At 39.9% G+C, this 26,913-nt stretch overlaps 2 protein-coding genes across 2 annotated transcripts; both read right to left on the bottom strand.

The window, feature by feature from the left end:
- Nucleotides 1-404: 404 nt before the first annotated feature.
- LOC134227670 (26S proteasome regulatory subunit 7) lies at nucleotides 405-2,751 on the bottom strand. Its single transcript, XM_062709331.1, has 5 exons — nucleotides 2,548-2,751; nucleotides 2,405-2,442; nucleotides 2,149-2,322; nucleotides 1,408-1,547; nucleotides 405-1,347 (listed from the first exon to the last, which is right to left on the bottom strand). The coding sequence occupies exons 1-5, from the start codon at nucleotides 2,618-2,620 to the stop codon at nucleotides 468-470; spliced, it is 1,305 nt and encodes a 434-aa protein (XP_062565315.1). The 5' UTR covers nucleotides 2,621-2,751; the 3' UTR covers nucleotides 405-467.
- A 7,043-nt stretch (nucleotides 2,752-9,794) lies between these two features.
- On the bottom strand, nucleotides 9,795-26,669 carry LOC134227669 (large ribosomal subunit protein uL5). The gene is made up of 3 exons (XM_062709330.1): nucleotides 26,507-26,669; nucleotides 25,979-26,396; nucleotides 9,795-10,002 (listed from the first exon to the last, which is right to left on the bottom strand). Exons 1-3 carry the CDS (start codon nucleotides 26,507-26,509, stop codon nucleotides 9,872-9,874), a joined length of 552 nt encoding a protein of 183 aa, XP_062565314.1. The 5' UTR covers nucleotides 26,510-26,669; the 3' UTR covers nucleotides 9,795-9,871.
- Nucleotides 26,670-26,913: the final 244 nt, after the last annotated feature.

Raw genomic sequence — 26,913 nt, 5'->3', positions numbered from 1 at the left:
CGCCGACACTGGACTACTTCTACTGGTCACAGGGCCTTAACATGTACCCCATTACCCAGCACCTTATTTTGTGCCAAGCACAATGTATACCCTATTCCCGCACTATGTATACACTTTCCTCACGAAAACCTTCTTGACCGGGTCGGGAATAATTCCCGGCTTCCCAATCGCAATCCAAAGAGATCAAAAGGAAATTCACATCAATTTCATAGGTTATCTATTGTAAATTTTCCATTCGATGTGATTTATTTCTTGGATACCAGCTATTCGACCAACGACGACGTTCGAATTGTCATCACAAGAGTGGCCCCAATCGTTGGGTGAAATGATCTCGAATGTCGTTTGCTGTCTTATGAAGGTAAAAAATATGAATAGAATTTTCGGATTAATAAAATCGAATGCTCTAGTATAAGTATATCGATATCATCATTACGCTTCAATAGCGATACGCAAATAATATAGTTAACTTAGTTGTAAGTCATATATCTGGGAGTCGCGCTGAACTTAGCATAACTCTTGATAACCTTGTTCACGGCCTCTAGGAAATCCTTCTCGGTAGCCACCTTACGTCTTGCACGAATCGCAAACATACCTGCTTCGGTGCATACTGAGCGAATTTCCGCCCCTGTAGAGTTGGGACACAAACGGGCCAGCAGTTCGAAACGTATGTCTCGCTCGACAGACATCGACCGAGCGTGGATCTTGAAAATATGCGTTCTACCCTCCAAATCTGGTAGTCCAAATTCCACCTTACGATCCAAACGTCCAGGGCGCATCAAAGCTGGGTCTAACGTGTCCGGGCGATTTGTTGCCATCAGTACTTTGATATTTCCTCGAGGATCAAACCCATCCAGCTGGTTAATCAGCTCTAACATGGTTCTTTGAACCTCGTTGTCCCCACCGGCGCCATCATCGAAACGAGCCCCTCCGATAGCATCGATTTCGTCAAAAAAGATCAGGCAAGCTTTTTTAGATCGGGCCATTTCGAACAACTCTCTCACCATACGAGCTCCCTCTCCGACATATTTCTGAACCAATTCCGATCCAATGACTCGAATGAAGCAAGCATCTGTACGATTCGCTACTGCCCGAGCACAAAGAGTCTTTCCGGTACCAGGGGGGCCAAACAGCAAAACTCCTTTCGGCGGCTCAATTCCCAGATTGACGAACTTTTCCGGATGTAGCAGAGGTGTTTCTACTACTTCGCGAAGCTTCTCGATCTGCTCCTTGCATCCACCGACATCACTGTAGGTGACATCAGGTTTCTCTTCAACCTGCATCATCGTCACAGTGGGATCTATTTTCGGTGGTAGGGGAATATGGATCTGGTATTTATTACGGTCCACCCTGAAATAAGGATTTTAATCAAAATCTATTGATATTCTAATCTTTACCCATCTCAATTACCCAACACGCATTCCTTCTTCAATGTCGGTAGGCGCGACCGAGTCGGCCAAATCAACTACAAACTTAGCAAACTGCTTTACATTGATAATATATTTGGGATCATCCGAGTCAGCATTAATGATCTTCGTGCAACGAGCAACCTGTAAATACATAGAAAAGATGTAACAATCAAGATGGAATTTGGAAGCAAACCCAATACATCAAAAATTACACACAATAATGCAATAGCTCTGATTGGTGTTCTAATTGAAGACTTTCCCGATTACTCTATTAGAAAGATGACCATTGGTTCTCGGTATGAGGCGTCACTGTTTCTCTAAGTAATTTATAGCTCTAGGAAGTTTGAAACTCAACATTTTTAGCAGAACTCTAAACGCCAACAACTTAATTTTTTTTATAAAGTTAAAAAAAAACAAGACTTATTCTTTGGATGTCAGCAAGAACATTCCATCCGACTTTACGATAACCGGGCATGCAGTGGAAAAGATCGATAGATTCCAATATCTTAGCATCTAGTTATTTTTTATTCTTTAACTTTTGTTTAGTTAATTTAACTATATGATTACTATATTGATCATATTATTTTGAAAATTAATAATGCAAAATCTAATTAGCCCTTCTGCAGAGCAATATCAACCAACGGGAAAAATCTAAAAAAAAAAACAGTCTGCTTCTATGCAAATTTTAAGTACTTCATCTGGGCAAACTAGGTATATCAGACATCTTTATTCTAAATATTACCTGTAAGGGTTGTTCGTTCTGCAAGATCTGCTTATCAGCAGCCAAATCCCAGAGAGCCGGCGGAGCCAAACCAGTGTCGCTTTCCTTGATTCCGGTCAGTTCGTTGACTTGCTTGATTGATTTTTGTATGTCATCCTCAATCTGTTTGATGGACTTGTGGTACTGGCCTTGGCCCTGCAGGAATCGGATCCAACGTTTGAGGTTATGGTTGTGTTAATTATTTAATAGGTACATACAATTAATGCACAATACTCACATAAGTTTTCAAAAGCTCAATATCCACTTCATCGAGGGCTGTGATCAGAGTTGAGATTAAAGTTATTTTATGAATAAAGGAGACATTTAAAGAAAATATTTGACATGGTGTCATTGACCGCTTTCAGATACATCAGTTCTTACCTTCAATTTCCGGTTCTGCCTCCTTGTTATCTATCTTCACTTTACGCATATCATCCCCTAGATGGTCTGGCATCTTGCTGCGACTTCAGTTAATCAATTTAAAAGAAATAATTCTGTAAAATTATTTTACACAATTTTTAGCCAGCGATACAAAACACTCGAATGATTACAAGCAAGTTTTGGAGATGTTTGACAGATAGGACGGCTCGTTCGTGCAGGTGACAGCATTATTTGACAGCACGTTCGATTAATGGGCTGACGTGGTGCACGTTAGAGTGAAACAATTATATGCCGAAAAACTTTGCTGAAGATGTTGCTGATGGAAAAAAGATATTTTAGTTACTAGATAAAGATTGTCGCTGTCGTCGCTGTCCGGAACATCTTTTGCTGGCGAGGATAGGGGAGCTAAATGTCAAAGAAGGAAAATCCATACGATTTGATAGGTATGTACCACACATGTTTCGGACAGCAGAACAAAGGGAACAGTAGCTACAATATTTATCTAGTAACTAAAATATCTTTTTGCTGGAACGTCCACAAAAAAGTTATACCGTGGACCCCCGATAATTTGAACGGTATACCTCATTCAAATTAACAGGGTTCATTTTTAATTTGAACTTCTAGTAACTCTATTTGCATCAAAAGAACTGCGGTTTCTGGCTGCTCTCTTTACTCGTTTGTTTTGATTCTGCGTACCGTTTCACGATGTTCCCTTTTTCCTTTTCTCGATTCCACGTGCTAAATGACGTTTGAACCATTTTTAATTTGAACGATGTTCAAACGAACGGGGTTCAAATTCAAGATGGAATTTTCAAAACGACTTATCTGCTTTTGTAAACAAAGATTCGAACGTCGATTTGACGAATCTGATAGCATTCCCACGCAAACCAACACTATCAATAGGTAAGTGAAGGTTTCGGCTACCTGTTGATGGTGTTGGTTTGCGTCGAAGTGCTATCAGATTTGTAAAATCGACGTTTGAGTCTTTGTTTACAAAAGCAGATAAGTCGTTTTGAAAATTTTGTCTTGAATTAAAAAGTGTTCAGATTAAAAACGGTCATATTACCGGGGGTCTACGGTACATATACAGTATACCCCCGCTGATCTGACAAATGTATGGCCGGACTCTCGGGGTTCCTCTCGTTAATCCGACTGTCAAATCCATACAAATGAACCAAAACAAAATTACAGCACAAATTTGAAAACTGACAGCATAATGTGTTTAAATGGGTGTTAATACTTTTTAATCCGGAAAATTCCGAATTCGCGAAGTCGAAGCAAATTCTGCTCTTCCCTCCTATGGGAAATCCCATTGCTATCTGTCAGAGTTTGAGTGAAACATGGCCGCCATCTCCTCCTCTCTGTTGCTCTACTGTAAAAACCCACAAAGAACTGTCATTGTTTTTGTGAAGAATTTTGCTTCGACTTCGCGAATTAGCGAAATCCGAACTAACACTAACGAGTCGTCGGATTAGTGAGGTCCGGATAAGCGGATATGTCTAAGGGTGGTTCATAAAATCGATTTTGCTCCACAGTGCTCATCTGATTCTTTACCATATTCTGAGTGTCCCCTGAAAATTTGAGCTCTGAGGATTAAAACTGATTTAGCACAAGCGATTTCAAGTTTGCATGCAAATTAGTATGGGGAAATTTATTTTTTCAGTATACTGTAAATGACGCTTCCGCATTAAGCGCAGGTTAAAAGAAAACCTACATAGCTAAAAGGAATACATTGTATATATATGGGCTGCGAAATGGTGAGTTGACATCTGGGAAGGAGCGACCTACACAGCTCTTGTCCTCACAAGTTCCAATCTCACGCTTCCACGGGTCTTCCGATGACAATTGACCGCCAGCTAAGGGTTGCGTACTTAGCTGGTAGTGCAGCCTGGGCACTGTTGTCCTTCTTACATCAGCTAGAATGAGTGGGTGCGACCAACGGGACCATCGTCCCTAACCCCTAATCCCAAGGCGTTAAGCGACCCGTGCCGAGGGGATGCATGGCCAGGGGGGTGAAATAATGAGCTAGGCCTTTAACGGAGCCTGTGGGGCACCCTCCACAGTAATTGTCCCTTACCGCGTCATGCTGGGCTCTGGCGTGGTGGACCTCTTTTCCCGAGCAACTCGTGGGACCAAAATGGAAAACCAAGTCAATTCTTCAATTAGTGGTAGTAGTGTAGGCGACAACCCCTTCGCAAAAGGTGGGTTGTTCAGGTCTCCGCCTAGGAGGCCAGAGGCAATAGTCGGCAGCTCAGTGCGCAGCGCCAGCGTGGGTCACTTAACCCTCATCTCGACTAAAAAAAACGCCGGTAGAGGTTATTGACGGCCCATGGCTTGTGGAGACGATGAACCGCAAACGCGATGGGCTTTCGGCCTTCGAGGTGGCGACGGAACAGCTGGACGCCATCATCGACTTTGCGTCATCGAAGCATAATATCAGTAAGGACCTCAAGAGGAGCTTGCTGAAACTTCGAAAGTCGATGTTGGATGTCAAGCTGGAGAGGGCGGTCGGGATAGCCAAGTCTAAACCCGTGAAACCCGTGGAGTCGAGGTCTACCCAGACTGAGGCCCAAGCATTCGTGGACTCGGGCAAGGTCGAATCGACCGAGGGCGTGCCAGCGAACATGGTGGTGCCAAAGTCTACCCAGACTGAGGCTCAAGTATTCGCGGGCACATCAGGGGTGACTGCTCCAACGGAGCAGACACAAAAACGGGGGAGACAGTCTCCAGGGGATGAGCTCCCCGGGGGCCGCTCCAAAACGCGGAGGGTTACTACCCCGAACAAGGGTAGTGGGGCTGGGAAGCTGAACCCCGGCCAGGTACCTCCAAAACCGGGGGAGGAAGGACCTGGAAAGGTCTGTCCACCCAGGAAAGACGGTGGTATGGGGTTACGGCAGGCTGGCAGCTCTCAGCCGCCCAGTCCAGGGAAATAGAGGGGGATGACGCCTCCTGGACCCTGGTCAAGAACAAGAGGAAACCGAAGACGTCAAGGGCCGAAACGAAGGCCTAGGCGAATGAGGGTAGCAAGAAGTCTAGGGTAGGCGCCAATTGCTCCAGAGGCGATGCCCTAGTCATCACGGCGGACGAGGCCAAGTACTCGGACGTCTTGAAGGCGATGAGGAGTGACGTCAAGCTCGGTGAACTCGGCACCGACGTACCTCGAATAAGACGTACCCGGATGGGCGAGATGATCCTCGAGCGGGGCAAAAGGGCACCGCCTACAAGAAGTTGGCGGAGGAAGTCCTAGGCGAGACGGTCAAGGTGAGAGCACTCACGACGGAGGTGAATCTAAGGGTTAAAGACCTGGACGAGATCACCGAAGTCGAAGAGCTCGTCACGGCACTGCGGCGACAGTGTGAAGTGGAGACGCCCACCGCAGCCGTTCGGCTACGGAAAGGTCCGACAGGGACGCAGGTAGCATTGGTTCGGCTATCTGCAGCGGACGCCTTCAAGGTAGTAAAGTTAGGGAGCGTCAAGGTGGGATGGACGGTGTGCCCTGTGGGCATATACGAGCAACCCCAAGTTTGCTTCAAGTGCCTGGAACCGGGGCACCAGCAATTGGACTGCAAAGGCCCTGACAGAAGCAATCTCTGCCGACGCTGCGGATTGGAGGGACATGAGCTGCACAATGCTGCACGAACCCTCCCAATTGTTTGATTTGTTCCAGCAAAGCTGTGAACAGCAAGCACCCCATGGGGGGTTCGATGTGCCCGGCGTTTAAGCGTGCTGCAAAATCACAGTGCAGGTAACGCAGCTGGCTTGCTCGGCCTCGCAGGTTTAGAGGAAACGGAGGAACACGTGTTGCTCGTGTGCTCACGTTTTCGCGCAATGCGTGACCACATGCTTGCCACATGTGGTCTGGACACTACCCCGGACAACCTAGTTCGGAGGATGTGTAAAGATGAAGTTGGCTGGAACGCCGTTTTATCGGCTATCGCCCAAATCGTCTCGGAGCTACACAGAAGGTAGCGCGTGGACTCAAGGATGGCTAGTTCAAGCGCAAATAAGAGGTGGTCCAAGGGATCGGAGTCGGCTTCATGGGTCATACCGGTGGTCATGCTCTGTGGTCGAACTCGATCCTTTTATCGAACAAGTGGCCGCGCGAAGAACAACATGATATCGTCGCTTTCGCGGCGTCGGTCAATCGGGCGGGTTCCGAGCCCGAGGACGGAAAGGGGTCCTCGTCAAAGCTGGGGCAGGCGTAGGCACCGCGTCGGCGTCCCTCTGTGTGTTGGCGAATAGACCCTGTCGCAGAGAGGTCAATTTGGTATGCACGCGGCATCATCATTCTTGATACCAGTCGTGCAGAGGGAAGCAGGCGCGAAGTCAACCCTTCCCACCTTCCGCTGACATTGGGCGTGGTAAGGCCACCTGGAAAGCCGGCAATGCGCTGGCACGATACAATGGTGTTCTTCTAAAAAAGCGAGTCACGATGTTCGGTGCTGCAAGGACACGCAGCTAACCTCGAGGGTGCGTTGTGCACTTGCCCCCTTTGAAGCATTACTTTCTGGTTGTACCGAAGGGACTATGGGCTTGGCGGCAATGGAAACGGTTTAGTGGGTCGGGGATGTAGTCCTGCCTCTCTCGTTTGCCCTTCCTTGACAACCCAGGATGTCTGTTGAACAGATTCCCCCTCCATTGCTTAGGAAAAAAAATGTACATATATATATGTAATATATATTTAAAAAAAAAAGTTAAGATTGATTTTAGGAACTTTTTTCAAATGGGCGTAATTGGCCTACCCATGATTTTTGTAACGGCGATTGTGATCTTGGGTCTCCAGTAGCCTTTCAAGCAAAGGCGTAGGATGCGTACACTGTCAAAAATCCAATCATATCCATTATGTGTGGCACACATAAATTTTGACTATAGCATTTCCCACATAACGGCTATGTGAATTCGCATAGCATATTGTGGATTTACTCGCTATCAAGATTTTCCCGATTACTTTTACGGCTACTCAGAGTAAGCGCAAGAGTCGAGGGGAACGGCAATGTTAATGTCTTATAAAACTTAATTTTAATGATTACAAATATTTAGTCAAATGAAATAAATTCTTCAATATTACAGTCGCAGAACTTTATGAAATATTTTTTCGTATTTTTTCGCGGTTTTTCGGGGCAAGTATTAAACATTTTATATCTCACGATCAGGTAATAAATATCATATACATCTAACTACCCCTCACCTACTGGGCCACGTGCTCATACTTTTGTCCGCCAAAAATGCAAATGCCAAAAAGCACGTGGTTGCCGGTAAACAAATATTCGCTCTTTCACTCAGATTGCTGGTTGGAATTTTTTTGACGTTTACTTTGTCTCGCTCAAACCAACAGCGAACAAATACTCTTGCGACTACTTTAACGAACACTTGATGGAACGGCTACTCTAACCGACCGTGTCCACCTATAGCACCTATTGTACGTTTACAATATATGTGGAAACACAGATAACCGTTATTAACTAATAACCTTTATGTGGAATCTCCCATAGCGGGTGGTTATTAAAGCACACATAAAATTTATTTGAAAATTGTAGGATTGCCAATTCGGAGATGGAGAGTTCGGATTTCTCTTTCCATGCTGCATGAAGGCGCACAAATGCGCAAGACACTACATGACTTTACGATGGTTTACATACATTCCTATTCCAATCAGCTGCTGAATCTCATGAAATCTCGTAACGAGTGCATTTTAGTTGCATTCATACTCATTTTCCACTCGAAATATAATGTGAATATATTTGTTGAAAAGAATGCAAATTCAAGCTAAGTTTATTTTTATTTTTTCCCCAAATAATAACAATACTTCTCAATATAAGATCTAAAACGAACATAACCACAATCTTCAATGTTTGGCTCCGGCACAATTTAAAATTTTGGCTTCACTTTGACAACCAAATAGATTTTTTTCGCACCACCCAGGTGTAGATTGACCAATATCCTACAAGATTCCAATTCGAACACTGGGTTGCATTACTACCGTTCTACGCATAATTGTCCCATGTACATAGGAAATCCCAGCAAACATGGGACAAATATGCGTATGACGGCAGATTAGGGATGGATGCATTGCCATTGCCGCATGATGCGATGCGTCAAACGTAAGGTGCCGGCCAGAATAGACGCGTCTACACGACGTCGCGCGAAAACCACACGCGAAGGAATAACAATCAATAATAAGGAGCTGTCAAATCGTATGGACGCTTCGATTCGCATCGTATTTCGCGTCTACTCTGGTCGCACCCTAATGCATCATGGCTGCCGCTGATTCGAGTGGATTGTGCAACAGATGATACTAGTGGTTTCAGGGACGAAAATGTAATGTACCTAAAGTGCCGTCCAGACTATGAGCTTCTTCTTCTTATTGGCAGAGCCGCCTCGCAGCTTCACTTCATTAACTGCGAGGTTTCTAAGCCAGGTTACATTTTTATCATCATATTCATTTTTTTCGAATTCTGTGCAATTGGCCCTCCAGTATTCATACTTTTCGTCAATGATTTGTGCCTCCAACTTAGTCCATATCGGATTATGTACGCTGATGATTTGAAGATATACTGCATAAATAAGTTCATTTGTCGACGTTACAGCCAGGGTTGGTTCGCTCTGAGGAGTATTCAAGAGAAGGCGTAAAAACTTCTCTTTTCTCGATCTGTTATCCGAGTGTATTGTGCAGAAATACACTTTATCTTTGTATGAAGGAGCGTGCGTAGTACCCACTATTCGTCGCACAAGTTCACAAGTGTAAAGAGTACAGGAAAATGGTAATTTGCTGTTTACCAAAATGCATACATTTAGGCTATATTCTAAATCTTCCATGTAAATACGCTGTTGTGAGCGCCTAAACATAGACCTTTTTATACACAAAATCAAAACACACGCGACCGAAAATATTCTCACTCTTTATCGATCATGTTTCTCTCGGCTTCAATCACACGTATGTGTGAACGCTCTCGAGTGTGAATCAATACACTTCTCTTTATTTGTAAAATCTCTACACATTTCAAGACGAAGTGTGAGAAATGACCAACCCTGGTTACAGCAATATATTGACTCCGTCACAAGTTAACAAGTTAACGCTCTGAAATGCAAAGTGATCAGTTTCAGCAAGAGCCGGACACCGTTAAACTTTTCCTACGCGGCAAACTGTGTTTCTCTGAAACGCGTAAAAACTACATAATAATCATTATTCAATAAGGAAAAATATGGTCGATTGTGGAATTTTCTCATGAAATTGAAGATCAATCTCGTAAGGTTTCATATTTTTGTTTTTGTGTTACTTCTAGCTTATTACAAAGACAGTAAAAACTTGGTTTTGGAACGCATTTTACTTCGCCTTGCTGTTCAGGATGATACCGTCGTACTTCTGCTGGAACCACTTCATGGCGTCCTCCTTAGTCAGGCGATGAATGAAACCGATCTTGCCGGTCTTACGCCGTCTCTGAGCAACGTTGTATCCTGTGGGTGGAAATGATAGAAAAATAACGTTGAAATAAGTAAGAATGTTCAATGAAGTTATTGATCTAAAATTATATACCACGTATTAAATGTACGACCAGTGGATAGCTCATAATGTATCGGATACCTTCACGAGACTGTCCACCCCTAGTCATTGAATTATTCTTTGCACAGGACTGAATGCCATCCGATAAGGAGTCAGATCACATTTAATTATTGTGCAACAATAGAAATTGTCGGGGTTCTTACACTAAGGAGCTAAATCTTGAACTACTGTTTGTATTGGTTGAATAGGACAGGGCCAAAGGTGCTGGTTGAAAGAGATGGCGCCACAACATTTGTAGTAAAATGAATTTTCTTGTATGGACAAATCACCCGTTCTCACGAACTACGCATCACAGCGATATGTGACCTAGGTAGAAAAGCTTCAATTTTTTTTCTGATTTTTTATACCCTTATTGCATTTTGCAACTTTAAATAATAAATGAGATCTGATTACTGCTCCATACTAAACTCAAGCGGTTTACTACAAATTTCTTTATGACTGCTCTCCACCTAGAGTGTACAAAAGTAACATTCAAAACTTACGCCATTCAACGACAGTTGTCACTGCTGTATATGCAAAATTACATTGATATAAAAACGAAGCATCGCCACCTCTCGCTTGGTAGTGTCAATATAGCAATATATACCAGCAGGTGTACAAGTGTTGTTGAAATGATTTGAAAGGGCCTCAAGCGGAATTTCAGCTAGAATGCCACTGGTCTCGTCCTATTAATTTCTCGTCACATTAATAATCAAAATCCGCCATCGGTTGGTTATACTCGACTATGTTTATGCTATAAGTCTACTTTACATAATTTGTAAATATTATTAATTCTTTATCAGAATCGCACTAGGTATAACATCTTAAAAGGTGAGTGATTGCTTTTTAGACCTTTCTTATGTGGTCTGTTTTTAGAAAAAAGAGGCGGTAACTACTAAATCGCGTATATCCCTATGCATTTCATCTAGATCAGCGAAGTCATGGCAGGAATCCCAATAGAACCATCAACCGAAAAACTGAAAGAGTATATCCACTGCGAGGTGCCGATTCTGGGAATGAGAAGACTGAACACATGGTCCGATGGGAAACCCCAACCATCTCAACGAGTTAGTATCACCTTCAAGGCGAACAAATTACTAAGAATGGTAAACATGCTTAGCTGTACAACGAAATTCTGGCCGTTCTACAAGAAATCGATTTTGTGTATGAACTGTCTTCGAAGTGGGTAAGCAACCATCAGCAATAGACGTCACGTTAGGTTCTGCAGAGATATTTAGCGAATAAGGTAGCAGTCAAAACGATTAATGCAAGAGATGGCGTTTTTCCACTGGTAGTAAAATTGAAATCTCATCACTATAAAACTACTAATTAGTGCAAACTAAGTGCAGGAGATAATCTTTTCACCTCATACTTCATTCCTTATTACTACTATCTTTTAAAACATCTCCATTTCCCATAAATTTGCGAAATGCCTGATTTGATGAAAACGTAAAAGAAGAACTAAGGAAGCTGGAACTCACGGAAGGACATGGCGCAGACAAGTTGAAAACGGAAGTTCGAAGAATTATCAAGGGAAATAGCGAGAAAAGCAGATACACTTTGAAAATATGGTGATCGAAAAAAAAACATATGAACCGTAGAAAAAAATGAAGCAAGAAGAAAATTTAATGAAAACATTATTCTCGTTATCATTGAAACAAGTAGCAGCAGTATTTCAAAGATCCAAGAGAGTGTGCACGAAAGAAGGGATTGAAAAGTTGGCTAGCAGTAAAGATCTGCAAACCGGTTTTAAAGAACTTTGAGCGACAATATGAGCATGAGCATGAGCATGAGATGACCGTACAATTCGTAGTTGCTACTCCGTGATTGACCCGAACTAGCGGAATTGCACAGGGAACCAACAGATGGGACTTGGGATTAGCACTCCATCCTCAATGTGCACGTTCCGAAAGCTCAACTTTTAATGGGTCAATAACGGCGCCGGCCACGTCCTTACGATCATCGAGGGAAGGGAAGGAATGTTAGTGTAACAATCGTTGTTTTAGAGACCGACGAATCGTCTGCATCTCTACGGTTGTTACGGGAAGGAGTATTGTAAGTAGGGAAAGGAAGTGTCATTACTTAGATCAGGATTCACTTTGGTGAGTGATGTAATCCAAGTAACTAGCATGTTAATGTTGACGCGAGAACAAAGTATAGATGAGTTACGGTCAGTTTTGTCAGTCAGTCAGTTTTGTCATTGTTCACCCAACGTAAGGGCAGACAATCAATTGCTCCCGTAGAGCTATTGTTAATTTATCTTTCACCTGTTCGCGATATTCAGCTAGCGTGATTGTTTTATATTTATCTAACGCGAAGAAAAATAATCAATATCTTAGCGATAGACTTGTTTATTTGTACTTTAGGTTGACCACCAACAATGATTACGAATTACATCTATGTGTTTCCAACGTGATTTCAAACAATCTATCCTTCGTGGCGAGTGCTTGTTTATTAGTGATTCTTTTAAACTGCGGCGATGTTTTCATGTACTCGATAGTTATTTTCTCAAACCGAACGCAAATAATCAATCGTTCACGGAAAGCTATTGTATATGCCTATTCTGAACTAGTCGATTTGTATTAGACAATATAAAGTTAATAATTACGACGATATTACGCGATATTCCAACACTGCTTAATTCGTTGTTAGGAGCTGGAAAGTTATGGTAAAATGAAAATTGAGAATTGTCAATATTTTAATAACATACAACCAACCAGCGGACGGTAGATTTTAACACAATTATGCACAAAAATCCGTACAAAACCCCGGCATAGACAAATCTGGAAGACTCCAATACAAACGCCGCACCAAAATTTTACATTTCAATACAATACAATTGTAAGATTTGTTTTTGTCGTATTTTTGGTTATTAAATACTGCAGATAATTGGGTTACTGCTCCTAGACTTCATCCCATAGCTCCGACATTCATCCCACGAAACATGGGAAAGGAATTTGATTTGTTTCTCATTCCTGTGACTTATTTCAGCAGTGAGCACTCACTCATGTTAGCAAAAAGAAACGACGAAATTGGTGCATTATTCCCTTGTTCTACGATGAGATGAACATGTTCAGTGAGATGGAAAATGGAACAGTTTCCCTAGTAGATTGTTGTTTTGTGATCGTGATCATGTGTTCCATCTAGTTAGCGAAAGTCGGATTGTCATTATTATATACACCCAGGTTTTTTACACTGTTTGGTTTTAGTCGTTCAAGACCTTCAGTGGCAATGAAACAATAAGTTAATCCCACGAAAAAAATTACAAAAACTCAAAAATTCGGGTGGTATTTAAAAAGCTGTGAAAGTCCAGGTTATCCGAGAAATTAATGAATTCCGACCGCAGAAAAAGAAAAACCTGGGTGTACGTCAATCATTAACATTTTAATCATTTGTAAGTGTTGGTTGTGTGATGAGTGTTGCCGAGAAATTCGAGGAATTGTAGTTTTAAGCGTGAATTGTTTGTGAATGGCAAGTAAAACTTGTCTTTATGTGTAGGTTTTCCCAGTACAGTAGCGACTGCAGTAGAACAGGGCGTGATTAGCCCTATAAGACCGCAGCCAATCACTCACCATAGTCCTCCAACTCAACACCAGAAGTCCAGAAGCATCCCCGTTGAAGCAGCCATGAAGGGGTGGCGTAATCGGGTTGATGCAATGATGCGAGGTGACTGGAAAAGGAGGTCATGACCCTAAGATGCGGGAATCAAGCCCAAAGTTGTTCACTATTTTTAAAGAACTTTGAGCGACAATACAGGAAAAAGGGAAGGAAGGAGAAGGAAAACAATATGGGGGTCTTCCTGCGTGGTTGAACGGTTCTTAGATCTGCACTTTGGAAAGAGTGAAACAGATGCCAGTCAAACAACTACGCGGGGCCCAGTATGCCACTACAACATCTTGAATGTCGATACTTGGAAAAGGATTCTTGAAAACAAAAAAGCACATCGGCTGCAGCCGAGGATACAATAACCTTCGAAATTCCAATTCAGTGAGAGACTCCATCATACATCATTCTCCATCGACAGCACATGAAGGAAATGAAAATTGCGGCGATACCAAAAACGAATAAAGTGGGGGGAAAGCGACCGATAACCGACGATCAAGGCCCTTTTGTATGTATAGGTTAAACGACTTCGTCAGTGGATGGGAATAACCAACGCGAGGGGGGGGGGGGCGGGGGAGTTCATTTTCAGTGTAAAACGTAAATAAACGAGCATAAATTCCCATACAAAAATACAAGGTGACTGACTAGGGTTACATTGGCAATAAAGGCATCCTGGCTAATGATAATAACCAACAATAACAAAGCTACACGGAAGAAAAAAAAAGTACCCAGCGTTGAGTTTTTTAAACTTATAAATGATTGGATTAATCAGAAAACGCGAAAACCGTACTCCCTCCGTATGCTGCCAATGCACTTTTTTGGCAAACGACACTTTTTTCGTGGTTCTTGTGACGACCACCAGATGTCGAAATGATCGATGAGCTTTACTCAAATTCGCCTATTGCCTGAACTCAAAATTGAGTGAATTAAACCTCCAGTTGGGTAAATAAATTTTCCGTTGGGTACTTTTTTAATATGGGAGTAAAGGCAAACTACTTCGACCCCATTTACTCAATTTTGGCTACCCGTACGGATGTTCGAGGTTGGGTGAATTGAATTGAAATCACTATTGGGTAGTTTATTTCTTCCGTGTATTAAACACAGCAGTATTAAATTAAAATACAGAACTCTTGGACGAAAAACGAACTCTACCGAAGACATTATTTGGATTGAGCATAAGCATGATGACCGTGCATTTCGCAGTTGCTACTCCGTGATTGACCAGAACAATCGCAATTGCACAGAGAATCAATGGATGGAAGCATGAGATTTGCTCGCCAACCTTAATGTGCATACTCCGAGAGCTCTAGTATTTTGAATGGTTGATAACGGCGCTAGCACTGTCCTCACGGTTTATCGGGGATGGGAAGGAATTGATGATGCAATCACTCGCCCACTGCTAGAGATGTCGCAAATTAATCGACTTCGATTAATCCTTGTGATAATCGATTACTTCTCAACGATTAATCGATTCAATAATCGACAAGAATCGAGTGTAATCGATTAGTTACTAGTCGGTTAATCGGGATTTTACGACAACGCTTAGATGTCGATTACTTCGACTAATCGATTAATCGTTGTGATAATCGATTACTACTCAACGATGAATCGATTCAATAATCGTCAAAAATCGAAAGTAATCGATTAGTTACTATAATCGATTAATCGAAATTTTACGACATCTCTACCCACTGCAAGTCGAAAACACCTTTGCACTCGCCACGATTTCATGCGAAATTTTATTGGAATCTGGGGGTTAGGTTCTATGGCAGAGGTTCGTCTTGTTTAACGGGTTGCCAATGTGATAGCAATGAAAGGGTGGGTGTATTCTAATGGGATGCCGAAACGAGCTTTTTTAACTCATTTTGATTTTTAACTGGTAACTCCCATCTCCTGTGCTAGTGATTGCCATTTACATTACATAGAGGCGTTATTAGTGTGGGGATGGAAGTCGTATAGAAATTCTCACCAGACACATTAAGACCAAAACACTTTGAACCAGTCTTGATCGCCCAATACAATGAAGCACTACACAGACGACCATAGACGCTCATTTTAGAATGGTTACGCCCAAGCAAAAGCGACCACTACGTATGAGCCACGCAGTGATCCCCGCAGCTCACCCGCGGTGTCCATCGTTGTGATTGGAAGGTTATTGTCCACAGTGTCACAGTAGGCTCTACTGTGGCAGTTGAAGAACATTTGTCGGCTCTCTTTTCCTTTCAACTTCACTAATTTCTAATCAATCACAAACGAGACTAGAATATATGATTGTGCAAATCTTGGGTAGAAAAACTTCCAATAAGTAACCGAGGAAATGCAAATAGCAGGGCTGGTAGCGATCAATGCCGCTCAAAATAGTGACTTTAGTGACCAAAGCTGACGAAAAAAGGGACCAAATAGTGACTTTCAGTTGCAGAAAAAGTGACCAAATAGTGACTTTCAGTTTCAGTTGCAATTTCGATGAGACGAAATTAAGCGTTTTTGTGTCGAGGGAGAATATTTTTTTTCGTAATTTGTGGCGGAAACCATCTTTCACTCACCACTCTCTCATAACGGACTCAGAAAAGAAACGAAAATCGTGCACGCTAACTTTTGCCCTCTCTTTTTATACCAAGGAAATTTTACTAAATATCAGTCAAAAGAAGGACTACTAAAAACTATGAGTCAAACGTTTGCGCCATTTTAAGTGAACGAAACATGGTTATTTATTACTCATAAGACCTGTTTTTCTTCCCCGAAAAATGACTTGTAGGCAAAAATCTCGTGAGAATGAGTGAAAATTACGATCACTGGATTAGCTGAACACCTACTTAAGAAAGATGCAGATTTGATTTGGTTTAGGGAGTTCTAGGAATTTATAGTTCGAAAGGAACATCAGTACGGATCGTTTTGGTAGAAAACGAAACAAAAATTATGAAAACCGTCGGGCTTGTCTTCAAATTCAAAAGTTATCAAAATATAACGAATATAACAAAATCTAAAAAAATCACGCTTTGAATCTTTTACAATCGCTATTTCAAATGTATAAATTATCACCAAATTTATTTTGAAAAATTCCAAAATATTGATCAAAGTTGGGAGGGAAAAACGGCTTTTATTTTCTCATGTTCTTACAGCAAAATTAATTTGAGGATCCCTTACATATTTAAAGTATCGCCTTTCAATTCGAGCAGTACAATAATAGAAGCAACTATCATTATTTCGATTTGAAAATAAATATTTTTATTTTACCAAAATATCACCGCTTTGTGATAAAACAATTTTCTGTTTGTTTTAGGTATGCACTAAATAACAAGCCTTGATAGTTGATGAACTATTGGTTTTCTTGAAGCACAAGGAAGAATATCTAAAATTGAAAAGATTATTCTGAACCGCCAATAGTGCAATTGATAGGGGAGACTGGGCAGGCTTGATCCACTTTTCTCATTTTCGATGTATCTCAGCGCATGCAATCTTCAAAAATGGGGAAACTTTATCCCCTGTATATAATATCTATATCATTTCCCGTCAAAAACTGCATCTCGTTTTTTTGTCACAATCGATTCTTTGGCTTATTTAAGGTCAACTTTCTCTCTCTTTCGACTCGCTCTCAAGCCTCTAACTATTTAAAAAATCCAAAACAAAAGTTGGAAAAATGCTGCACGTGTGAACCGGTCTGACAAAATTCACCCGCTGTTCGTTCAAAATCGTGCGAATGTTAGCCAAATCTAAAAAAAACCTTTTTAAATATTTTGTTTTTAATTTTAAAAATACTTAGAGGCTTAAAAAATATGGGTTAAGTTAACTTTAAATAAAATTAATAATCGATTGAGCAAATTAAATTTTTGACGGGAAAGGTCAATTAGCTACTGGTGAAATGCCAATATTAGAGTAGCGAGTAAAATGGCTGGCGAAGTTTCAGAGCGATCATTTTTCCAAGATCCGTAATTTCATTTCCGCTATGAACAAAGCATAATCCGACTTATACATAAAGCTTCATTCAAAAATAGTCAATAGTTTCAAAATAGTTAAAAATAGTGACTTTTTGCGAGAAAAAGTGACTTTAGTGACTTGAGGTCGAAAAAAGAGACTTTTTAGTGACTTGCCTGAAAAAAGTGACCAAGTCACTAAAAAGTGACCCACTACCAGGCCTGAAATAGAATACTATGTTGACAAGCAGGCCAAGTTTCAGTAGGAATGCCATCGAAGAAGAAGTATATGGGCCAGTTATGCAATTAAGGGCTGGGCAGAATAGCCATCTGCTCGTTTTTCTTATTCCATAATTCCAGAAGCAGATGCGTGCTTTTCAAGGAATAATTTACTCTTTCGCTTAACCCCTGAAAGGTTCTTGATTTTAATTAAGGTATCTTGAGTTCATTTGGCTTATTCCTAGCAAATGCGTATTATATAATACGTATATATAACCCAGATTAATCCACCAAGTGGTGATGATGCCTTTTTCGTGTATCATAAAATGTATTGAAAAAATCACAATAGAAAAATAAAAAAACACTGTACTGCCGTAATCTGGAAAAGTGACGTATACGCCATTTTCTAAAAATGGTGTTAACGAGTACTACTCATCGAGCTCTTTAACAGAAAAATGGAAAACATGCATGTTGTAAAATGGCGGTTAAGTCACTTTTCCAGATTACGGTAGTGTAGGGGTCTATATCGCATCTTTTTCTATGATTTTGCATTAATTAATATGCATTGCCAGAGATGAGCCAGCCAAGAACTGAAAGCCTCTTAAATAAAGACAATAATAATAATGCATTGCCATCATTCTTGATTTTTTTTTTATTAATTTGTGTTTTTTTTCCAATGATGATTTTTTAATAATTCCAAAATGCAATGCCCGATCGAATAGATTTTTTTTTAAAATAAAGTTTTAAAAAATGGTACCGCATTCCCCATCGAATGCAACTTGTTGCGTGTAAATCGGACAATGCTAAGTTTTAAAAAGTGTGTCCTTCTTTTTAATCAACTCGGACAACAAATGCGTGATTATTCAATCAGTCCCGTGGTAAATTTTAAATTCACCACATGTTTTTCCGCTACCATCTTAAATAGGTAAAATACGACAAACTCCTTTTCATACAGTGCTGCAAATGAAGTCGATTGTATGGCATAAGTAATTAAATGATTCTACGATTGTATCACCACTATGTGGCGTTAAAGTTCTCTCAATCCGTGTTGTTGAAAATTGACTGAAAAAAGCACGTGGTTTTCAAGATGTCCGATTTGTGGCTCTGTTGTATAACCTGTATCTGGCGGCGTCGCATGAATCACGAATTGTACCAGGTATATAAAGGGCTGGATATTATTAAGCTTATACAACACGGAAGACTACGGTGGGCTGGTCACGTTGTTCGTATGCCGGAAGAACGCCAAGCGAAGATAATATTTAGTAGAGAACCCGGAAGAGGCCGCAGGCTTCGTGGAAGGCCGCGTACACGATGGCTTTTTGCAGTTGAAGAGGACCTGAGGGCGCTCAATGTTCAGGGCGACTGGAAGCGATTGGCCCAGGATCGAGTCCAGTGGAGAAGGATACTCCATTCGGCGTAGGTTCATCGAAGAGCTGTAGCCCATCAAGTATCAAGTATAACCACCTCAAATATTTTATGATTTTACCTAGTAGCGGAATTTTGGTTTTCCTGGCATAAGGAGAGGAAATTTTCAACAAATTATCTTCGCGATATCTAATATCAAGTTCTGCATCTCCCTTTCACAATACATACATAAAACGCTTAAATACACAACGTTATTCGTTGAAATTAAAATTTAAAACTCTGACCTAATTTGTCCTACACTCTAAAAAATCATCACGTCATATTCACGTGAAAAATCACGTAACTCGTCTGTCTTGAACAAACGACGATTGTTACGTGACGTTAGTAATGCTCACCTGAAATTCACGTAACTTTTACTAAAAATCTTGGCGAATATGACTGTATACCCACGTAAACAATTTAAGTGAGATTGTGTTAGTGTGATTGCAGCTTCGGCATTTGCGTAAGACCTGCATTGTAAACAAGAATGACAGATACATAACCTAAACATAATGAGGCTTCGCGGAGGTAAGTGATATTTCAGGTGCATCTTGGTGGATATTTTCCGTGCCTGCATTTTTCCTCCTTGGAAAAAAAAACAACGGAGGTTGGTTAAAATTTATTAGATTCGTTGAAAAATGATGTGGAAGAAAAGGAAGCTGCATGGAAGTCTAGAGCTGCAGTTTTCCGGTCGCGTTAGTATAAAATTTGTAGTCTTTGTTCCACTTCTTTTTGGTTAATTAACAGCGGCAATATTAGCAATTTTCGAGCAAGAAACTGGTTTTAAAATTTGACATTATTTCTCAACAAATCTGATAAATTCCATTCAACATCCGCCGATAACTTTTTTTTTCATCGAAAGTGTTTCTGTGGTAACTCCAAAGCGCAATGACCAAATGGCGGTATTTCAATGTTTCAATGCAACAACAACGCGAAAAAGATTCCCTTTTATGGGCAGTCCCTGTTCATTTTTGTATTCATTCCAAAATCACTATATTGCAATACATTTTAAAACATGTAGTGGTTACCTGCTGTCTTGTAGCTTTCACTAAAATTTCATGCAACCAGTAGGCACAAATCACGTCAGGTTCACCTGATCAAACACGTAACTACTTTCAAGCTTCACGTCATTAGTACTGGAAGATCCAGTCAGAGTCACCGGATAAATCACGTAACTCAAGGAAACTAAAATTTGTTCAGGTTACTTGTCATTCAGGTCACTCTTACGTGAAAAGTATGGTGGATGAGAACCACATTCGTTTTCAGGTAAATATGACGTGAAGATTTTTCAGAGTGTATAGTCCTATAGGGAAGCGATTTGCTATTATGGACCCTGGGGGTCCATAATAGCAAATCGCTTCCCTATAGTCGACATTTCATTTGATTTTCGTGTACCGTTTCGAAATGTTCTTCATCCCTATTATCCCATCCCCAAAATGTTCCTATAATGGGCACTTTGTTTTTCTTACAAAATTGTAAAAAAAAAATCCATATATTTTTACTTTCCATAGCATTTTTAATGCATGTATCAAATCATTAGAATGTAAAGTAGGTGTCCCGAAGGAATTTCATAGAAAAATGTTTATATTACTCTGTAATAATGCAAATATGACTGAAGGGTCCACTATGGGATGCTATACACTACATGAAAAACACGAAGAAACGGTGTGTGTTAGTTTTAATGCAATTTTGGCTCGAATATTTTTTGTCTTTATATCTTTGTTACAGTTGTTCTTGACAGTTGGCAACAAATCTGCTCTTTTATTTTTCACAATTTCTAATAATTAGTTTTTAATGTCGCGATCTGTCAAAATGTTACACGTGGGCTTGCGCACAGCAAATACTACAGATGCACCGAATATTCGGGCCGAATAATGGTAAAATTTTCATTTTGCCGAATATTCGATTTAACGAATAGTAAATCGCGATATTCGGCCGAATATGTCAAATAATTTCAAAATACATTTATAAAATTAATTTACTGAAAGAAATGTTTGAATATTCTACTATGGTATTTTTGTAATGTCATCCCTCACAGTGTGAAGCTCAGTGGTGCAATTTATCAACAATGCCTGCTGAGTATGATTCTTTTGTTTGTATTTTTCTCTGCTCCTCTTTGCCTATGACGGTCAGCCGGGTGGCATCCCTATCTCACACAATAGGTTTGTTTTGCAGCCAACATTACGCAACTGTATCCCACTGACGGTTCTGTATCCTAATGAGAATCAAATGTGATGTTTGTAAACAAAACAAATACTATCATGAATTTTACATTGAGATGTTGGCTACAAAAACATGGCGTCGTGCCACCGACCTGATGACGGTGCCTTTCAGTCAGAAAGACAAAGCAGAAGTAGCTTAGCTAACTCGGTTTGCCAACAGCGGGCTGAAGCCGATGGTCATTCGGCACAAATTTCCTGTCATTGTCTTTCAAGTGATAGTATTCACCCATGCATTTATATTAGGTTCTGCAGCATGACGTCACGAATGAATTCGGTCCTCATCAAATGAACTTTTTTGACAGTTCAGTAGTACTATCCACTGACTCCGACAAGGTTCGACTTCGTGATTGGTTGGCTGCCTCCGAGTCTAACGCGAAGTACTACTAATCTGTCATCAGATTGAGGTTACGTACAGACGCTGCAGAACCTAATAGGGCCGTCGCATTCACGCAGCAGCGAGTAAACTGAATGGACTGTCACTGCGGGCTGCGTGTGCAATGAGAAGAGAGGTCTTTTGTTTACTCTATCTTTGATTGTTGCTGCTAACCATTTTCAGTTTTCACTGTTAAGAAGTGAGTGTGAAGAGGCAATGGTATCAATATCCAACAAATTTCAGTCACTGAGATTGAAAATTCGCACCACTGGTGAAGCTTTAGAAATTAATCTCCCATCTCTACTACATAATTTGTGAAATAAAGAAAACTATTTTTCTCTCAATTATTTCAACGTGGATTCAATGTGTTGCACCTTCGAGCATGTTAGGATTAAATTTTCTTGGTTACAAATCAAATAACATGTTGTTTTTTTGTCTTTCGGTCTCTACTGGCAAATATATGAAAAATTCATTGTGAAATTCAGTTGAGAGCAGGCGATAACACTCTACTAATATTCAGGTATTCAAAAATAAACCATTGATTAAAAAAAATTAAAAAATGTTAATGAATCTGGTATTTATGTCGTTTCTATTGATTTGATCACTTATGATTTTCAAAACTTTTTGTTCTTACTATTTATATTTGCTTTCCCGTTAAGGCAAACATAAATATAATTATTATCGTCTTTTTAACTTGGTCGCAAACATATTCTGGTATTATGTTAAGCGTTCCAAATGAAGTAGTTGCCAAAATTTGTTTTGTGCAGTCATATCAAAACATATTTAGATTACAAGCTTTGACACTCGATAAAAATGTCTTGATGTCAAAGTTCGCACATCCTATTTTCATTTAATATGGATCGTTATGTTTTAGAAATAAGACGTTTTTCCATTGGAAACAATTCGTAGTTTATCAAACAAAATCATGCGTTTGATTTATTAGGTGGTAGATATTTCTCGCTTAACTTTTCAAAAGGACCTAAGTAACATTTTTTTCATGAATTAATATGAATACTGCAATCAATAGCTTTCATGTTTTTCTTTTAATTGCGCTATTCAAATTTATTCGTGAAAAAATGTTACTTAGGTGCTTTTGAAAAGTTAAGCGAGATTGATTTCCTTGTAGAACAAACCTACTGAAATTTTTATCAATTGAGCATGATTATTCGGCCGAATATTCGTTTCGCCGAATAATTAAAAATTGAAATATTCGGTATTCGGCTGAACACCGAATACTACTATTCGGTGCATCTCCAGCAACCGGCTTGTACTAGTGCCAGTTGAATTAAAATGAAAATAAGTACGGCGACAGCATGCACGTTTAAACTCGACTACTGGCGCAACTTACCGTGCATAGTTTCAAAATCAAAATTTTCAGGTGCTTTTTAGAAGACAAATTCTTCACACAGGGCTAGTAGCGATGAATGTCGTTCAAAATAGTGACTTTAGTGACTAGCGATGACGAAAAAGTGACCAAATAGTGACTTTCAAATGCCGAAAAAGTGACCAGATAGTAACTTTTGTATGAAGTTTTGAACCGGGTATAGAGCTAAAAGTTGCATTAGCATTGTCACGGTATAATTCGTAGATTGCAAACTTCTGTTTTATTTTTGAAATCCTTATATAGAATGCTATCAGAAATCAAGAAAAGGCAAAAACAACCAAATTATGAGGATTACCGCCATCGGGGGTGACAATGAGTCTGGGGGTTTGAGAATGGGTCATCGCTCTCACCGGTAGTGTGGAGGTCGGATAGCAAAATCGTTTAAAAAAGTCTCTTATATTTTAGTCTTCTTGCCCTCAGATAAATTCAATGTTTTGTACAAGCATTCTAAGTACTTGAAACAGTGACCCATTCTCACCCCCATTTGACCCATTGTCACCCCCGACGACGATACTTACTATTGGCCACGCCCATCTTCATTGTACGAAGGGGGAGGATGGATGCAAGAGGACAATGACTGCGACACTTTCATAAGTACTACAGAGTTGGATATTGAGGATGGTATTCATTGGATCAGCCAGAAGCTAGCCATGGTACCTCATATTAAGTAACACAGGCGTCACGGGAACGAGTAGTGAGTTACGAGTTGTGTCACAAAATTATGTTGATAATTACAACAAAACTGTTTTAAATATAATAGGCAAATAATGATATAAAATGATTTGATTGACTCTTAGCCAGTGAACTATTTGGAATCAAGATTTGAAAATTTGTTTGAAAAATATAAAGTACACTGGATTCTGTTTTTACACGATTCAACCGTCTAAGACGAATTAAGTACTCTCTATTTAATTCCACCAGTTAATTTTCGTTATCTTTGCAGATACGTATTTCGACCACAACTGTGTGGTCGTCTTCAGTGTCTCGTACTTGACTCGACTTCGACTTCAAGTCGAGTCAAGTACGAGACACTGAAGACGACCACACAGTTGTGGTCGAAATACGTATCTGCAAAGATAACGAAAATTAACTGGTGGAATTAAATGGAGAGTACTTAATTCGTCTTAGACGGTTGAATACATTCCACTAAAAGAGCTAATATATTTTTCTTTACACGATTACCTTTTTCCAAATTTTGCACTTATCCTGAATGTTTAACGCATGTGAATTTTTGATTTTGATTGATTTATTCAAGATTTTTGAAACATGTTGCAAAGATTGTGGTGGTAAATTAAAGTCACACGATCAAAAATACGAGAAAAAAAAAAGAATCCTGTGTAATTAAAATAATGTAGAAATTTAAAAAATATTTTACTTGTTATTAAACTATGTTTTAAAAAAATTAAATGAAGTTTTTAAGATTTAAGTTTTTGAAAATCCAGAAATTCTAATAAATTTCAATTTCTAAATTCATATAAATTCAATTTCTTTTTCATATAAATGTGATATTTCTGAAATAATTTCAATCAAAAAATTTTGAATTTAGTGGCTTGTGCCAGAATTACTTTTGACATAACAGGGTCTACAATTTTTTTTCGCCGCTTATCTCGGAGGGTCGCAAGACAGATTTAACAATCATAAATGAATTGAACAGTCATACTGTACTTTCTGTTACGACGCCTTTATCGCTCATTATTCTTCCTGACGTTGAGAAACATCAAACATCATTGTCATGTGACAAAACTGAGGCCTATCTTTGTCACTGGAGGGTATTGACGCTCACCAACAGACGTGGTTCTGGTTCCAATACTCCTCAATTCTGTACTCTTTACTTGGGGTTAGAATTTCACATTTTAACAAATTTCATTGAAAAAAATATATCATAGTTGACATGAATCGAAAATAGCCTCACGATTTTCACAAGACACTTGGAACTTTTTTGGTGTATATTTCCCATTTGGTTTGCTTGATAATAATACAAATACAAAGCACAAATGATTTTTATTTTGAACTTCTCTACCACAGGCAATGCAAAAATAGTGACTTTAGTGACCATTTTCAGAAAAATAGTGACTTTAGTGACTTATGGATGCAAATAGTGACTTTATAATGACTAGACTCAAAATAGTGACCAAGTCACTAAAAAGTGACTCGCTACCAGGCCTGTTCACAATAAAATGTTAAATTTGATAACTGTTATCAGTAGGTTAGCGAATATGCCGTTGTTTGCCTTATAATTAGCACAAAAATAGTATATTTTCATACAAACAAGTCAACTTTACGGAACTGTATTTCCATATAAGATACAAAAAACAGGATATTTGAATATCCATCGACTAATGTTGACAGGGACACAACTTGGTCAATTTTAAAGGTGAAAATACTCACACCAAATTCCTACAAATGTGAAAAACCCAGATTATTCCATTCTCGTGTTTATAAAATTATTGAGTTTACTACAAAAACACAACAGGGTGGTCAAAAAAGCACAAAGAGATATGTTTTCGCATTTACATGCATTGTCATTCATTATAATGCAGCAATTACCGAAAAAAATAGAAACTTTTGTAGTTCGTCAAAATGTTCAGATACTGTCCCAAACGTATAACAATTATTAATTGGTAACTGAAACACTACGCACTAACAGAGCACTTGTTGAACATAATTTTGATATTGAACATGTTCGATCGTGCACAAAACACGCAAAAGACAACAGTTGACCACCAGCCAACGCAACGTAGATAAACAAAAAAAAAACATTTCCCGAACACTCACCTGGGCGTCCCAGCACAACATAGAAGTCCAGACCGTAAATACCGATCGAGGGATCGTACTTGATACCCAGATCGATGTGTTCCTGAATACCGAATCCGAAATTGCCGGTTTGGGAGAAGTTATCACGTCGCAACTCGTATTCACGGACCTTCAAACCACGCTCCAAAATTTCCTCAGCCTTTGCACCGCGAACCGTGCAGTGAACGGCGATCTTTTCGTTACGACGGATACCAAAGGACCGCACAGTATAACGAGCCTTCGAGTAGACTGGGGTCTGGCCAGTCAGCTGTTCCAACACCTTGGCAGCACGGGTCAGCCTGTCACCGGATTCACCGACGCAAATATTTAGGCAGAGTTTACGGATCCGCAGATCGCGCATAATATTCTTGGATTTATCCTTCGCAGCGGTTTTGGTGGCCTAAAACAAAACAATATAAATCACAAACCATGTTCCTTCCATTTAAACTAGAATTTAGTTTCAAAACGTCGGGAATCCTCCGGAACAACTTCTTGTATGCGATCGCTTACCATTTCTGAAAGTAAATAAAAATGACAGATCCGTTACTAGGGTTAGAGGGATGCTGAAGTTCAACTACAGTTTATTGCTGGGAAATGGCCACTTTCGGCCAAAACTTCACTTTCACACAGTAACCGATTCTTTAATCTAGCCACCAATGATATTTTTTCGCGGAAAAACTGCGTATAAAACTGAAACTTACTGGAAATTGTCCGCAGAACGATGAAAATGTGTTCATCAAACAACACAAGTTACCGGAAAAGAACAACTCCAAGCGTTTGACACATCAATTTCCGTTCGGATGACATTTAGTGCGGCGTCGCTTCAAAACAGAGTTCATTTTGACAGATTCCTGAAATACGGGCGCATTCCATGTTCGAAAACCAAAAAATAAAAACCAGCGTTGCCATCCCGCTGC

Source organism: Armigeres subalbatus, chromosome 3 (genome assembly GCF_024139115.2).
Source record: "Armigeres subalbatus isolate Guangzhou_Male chromosome 3, GZ_Asu_2, whole genome shotgun sequence".
Lineage (NCBI taxonomy): Eukaryota > Metazoa > Arthropoda > Insecta > Diptera > Culicidae > Armigeres > Armigeres subalbatus.
This window is presented reverse-complemented; position numbering and strand designations above follow the sequence as displayed.

Bases quoted from the DNA above. Each gene is read 5' to 3' on its own strand.
- LOC134227670 (XM_062709331.1), bottom strand. From the start codon at position 2,620: ATGCCAGACCATCTAGGGGATGATATGCGTAAAGTGAAGATAGATAAC. The intron at 2,323-2,404 runs GTGAGTATTGTG...CGATTCCTGCAG, and splicing joins TTGAGCTTTTGAAAACTTAT to GGCCAAGGCCAGTACCACAA. The intron at 1,548-2,148 runs GTAATATTTAGA...ATGTATTTACAG, and splicing joins AGAACGAACAACCCTTACAG to GTTGCTCGTTGCACGAAGAT.
- LOC134227669 (XM_062709330.1), bottom strand. The intron at 10,003-25,978 runs GTGAGTGTTCGG...TTCCACCCACAG, and splicing joins TGTTGTGCTGGGACGCCCAG to GATACAACGTTGCTCAGAGA.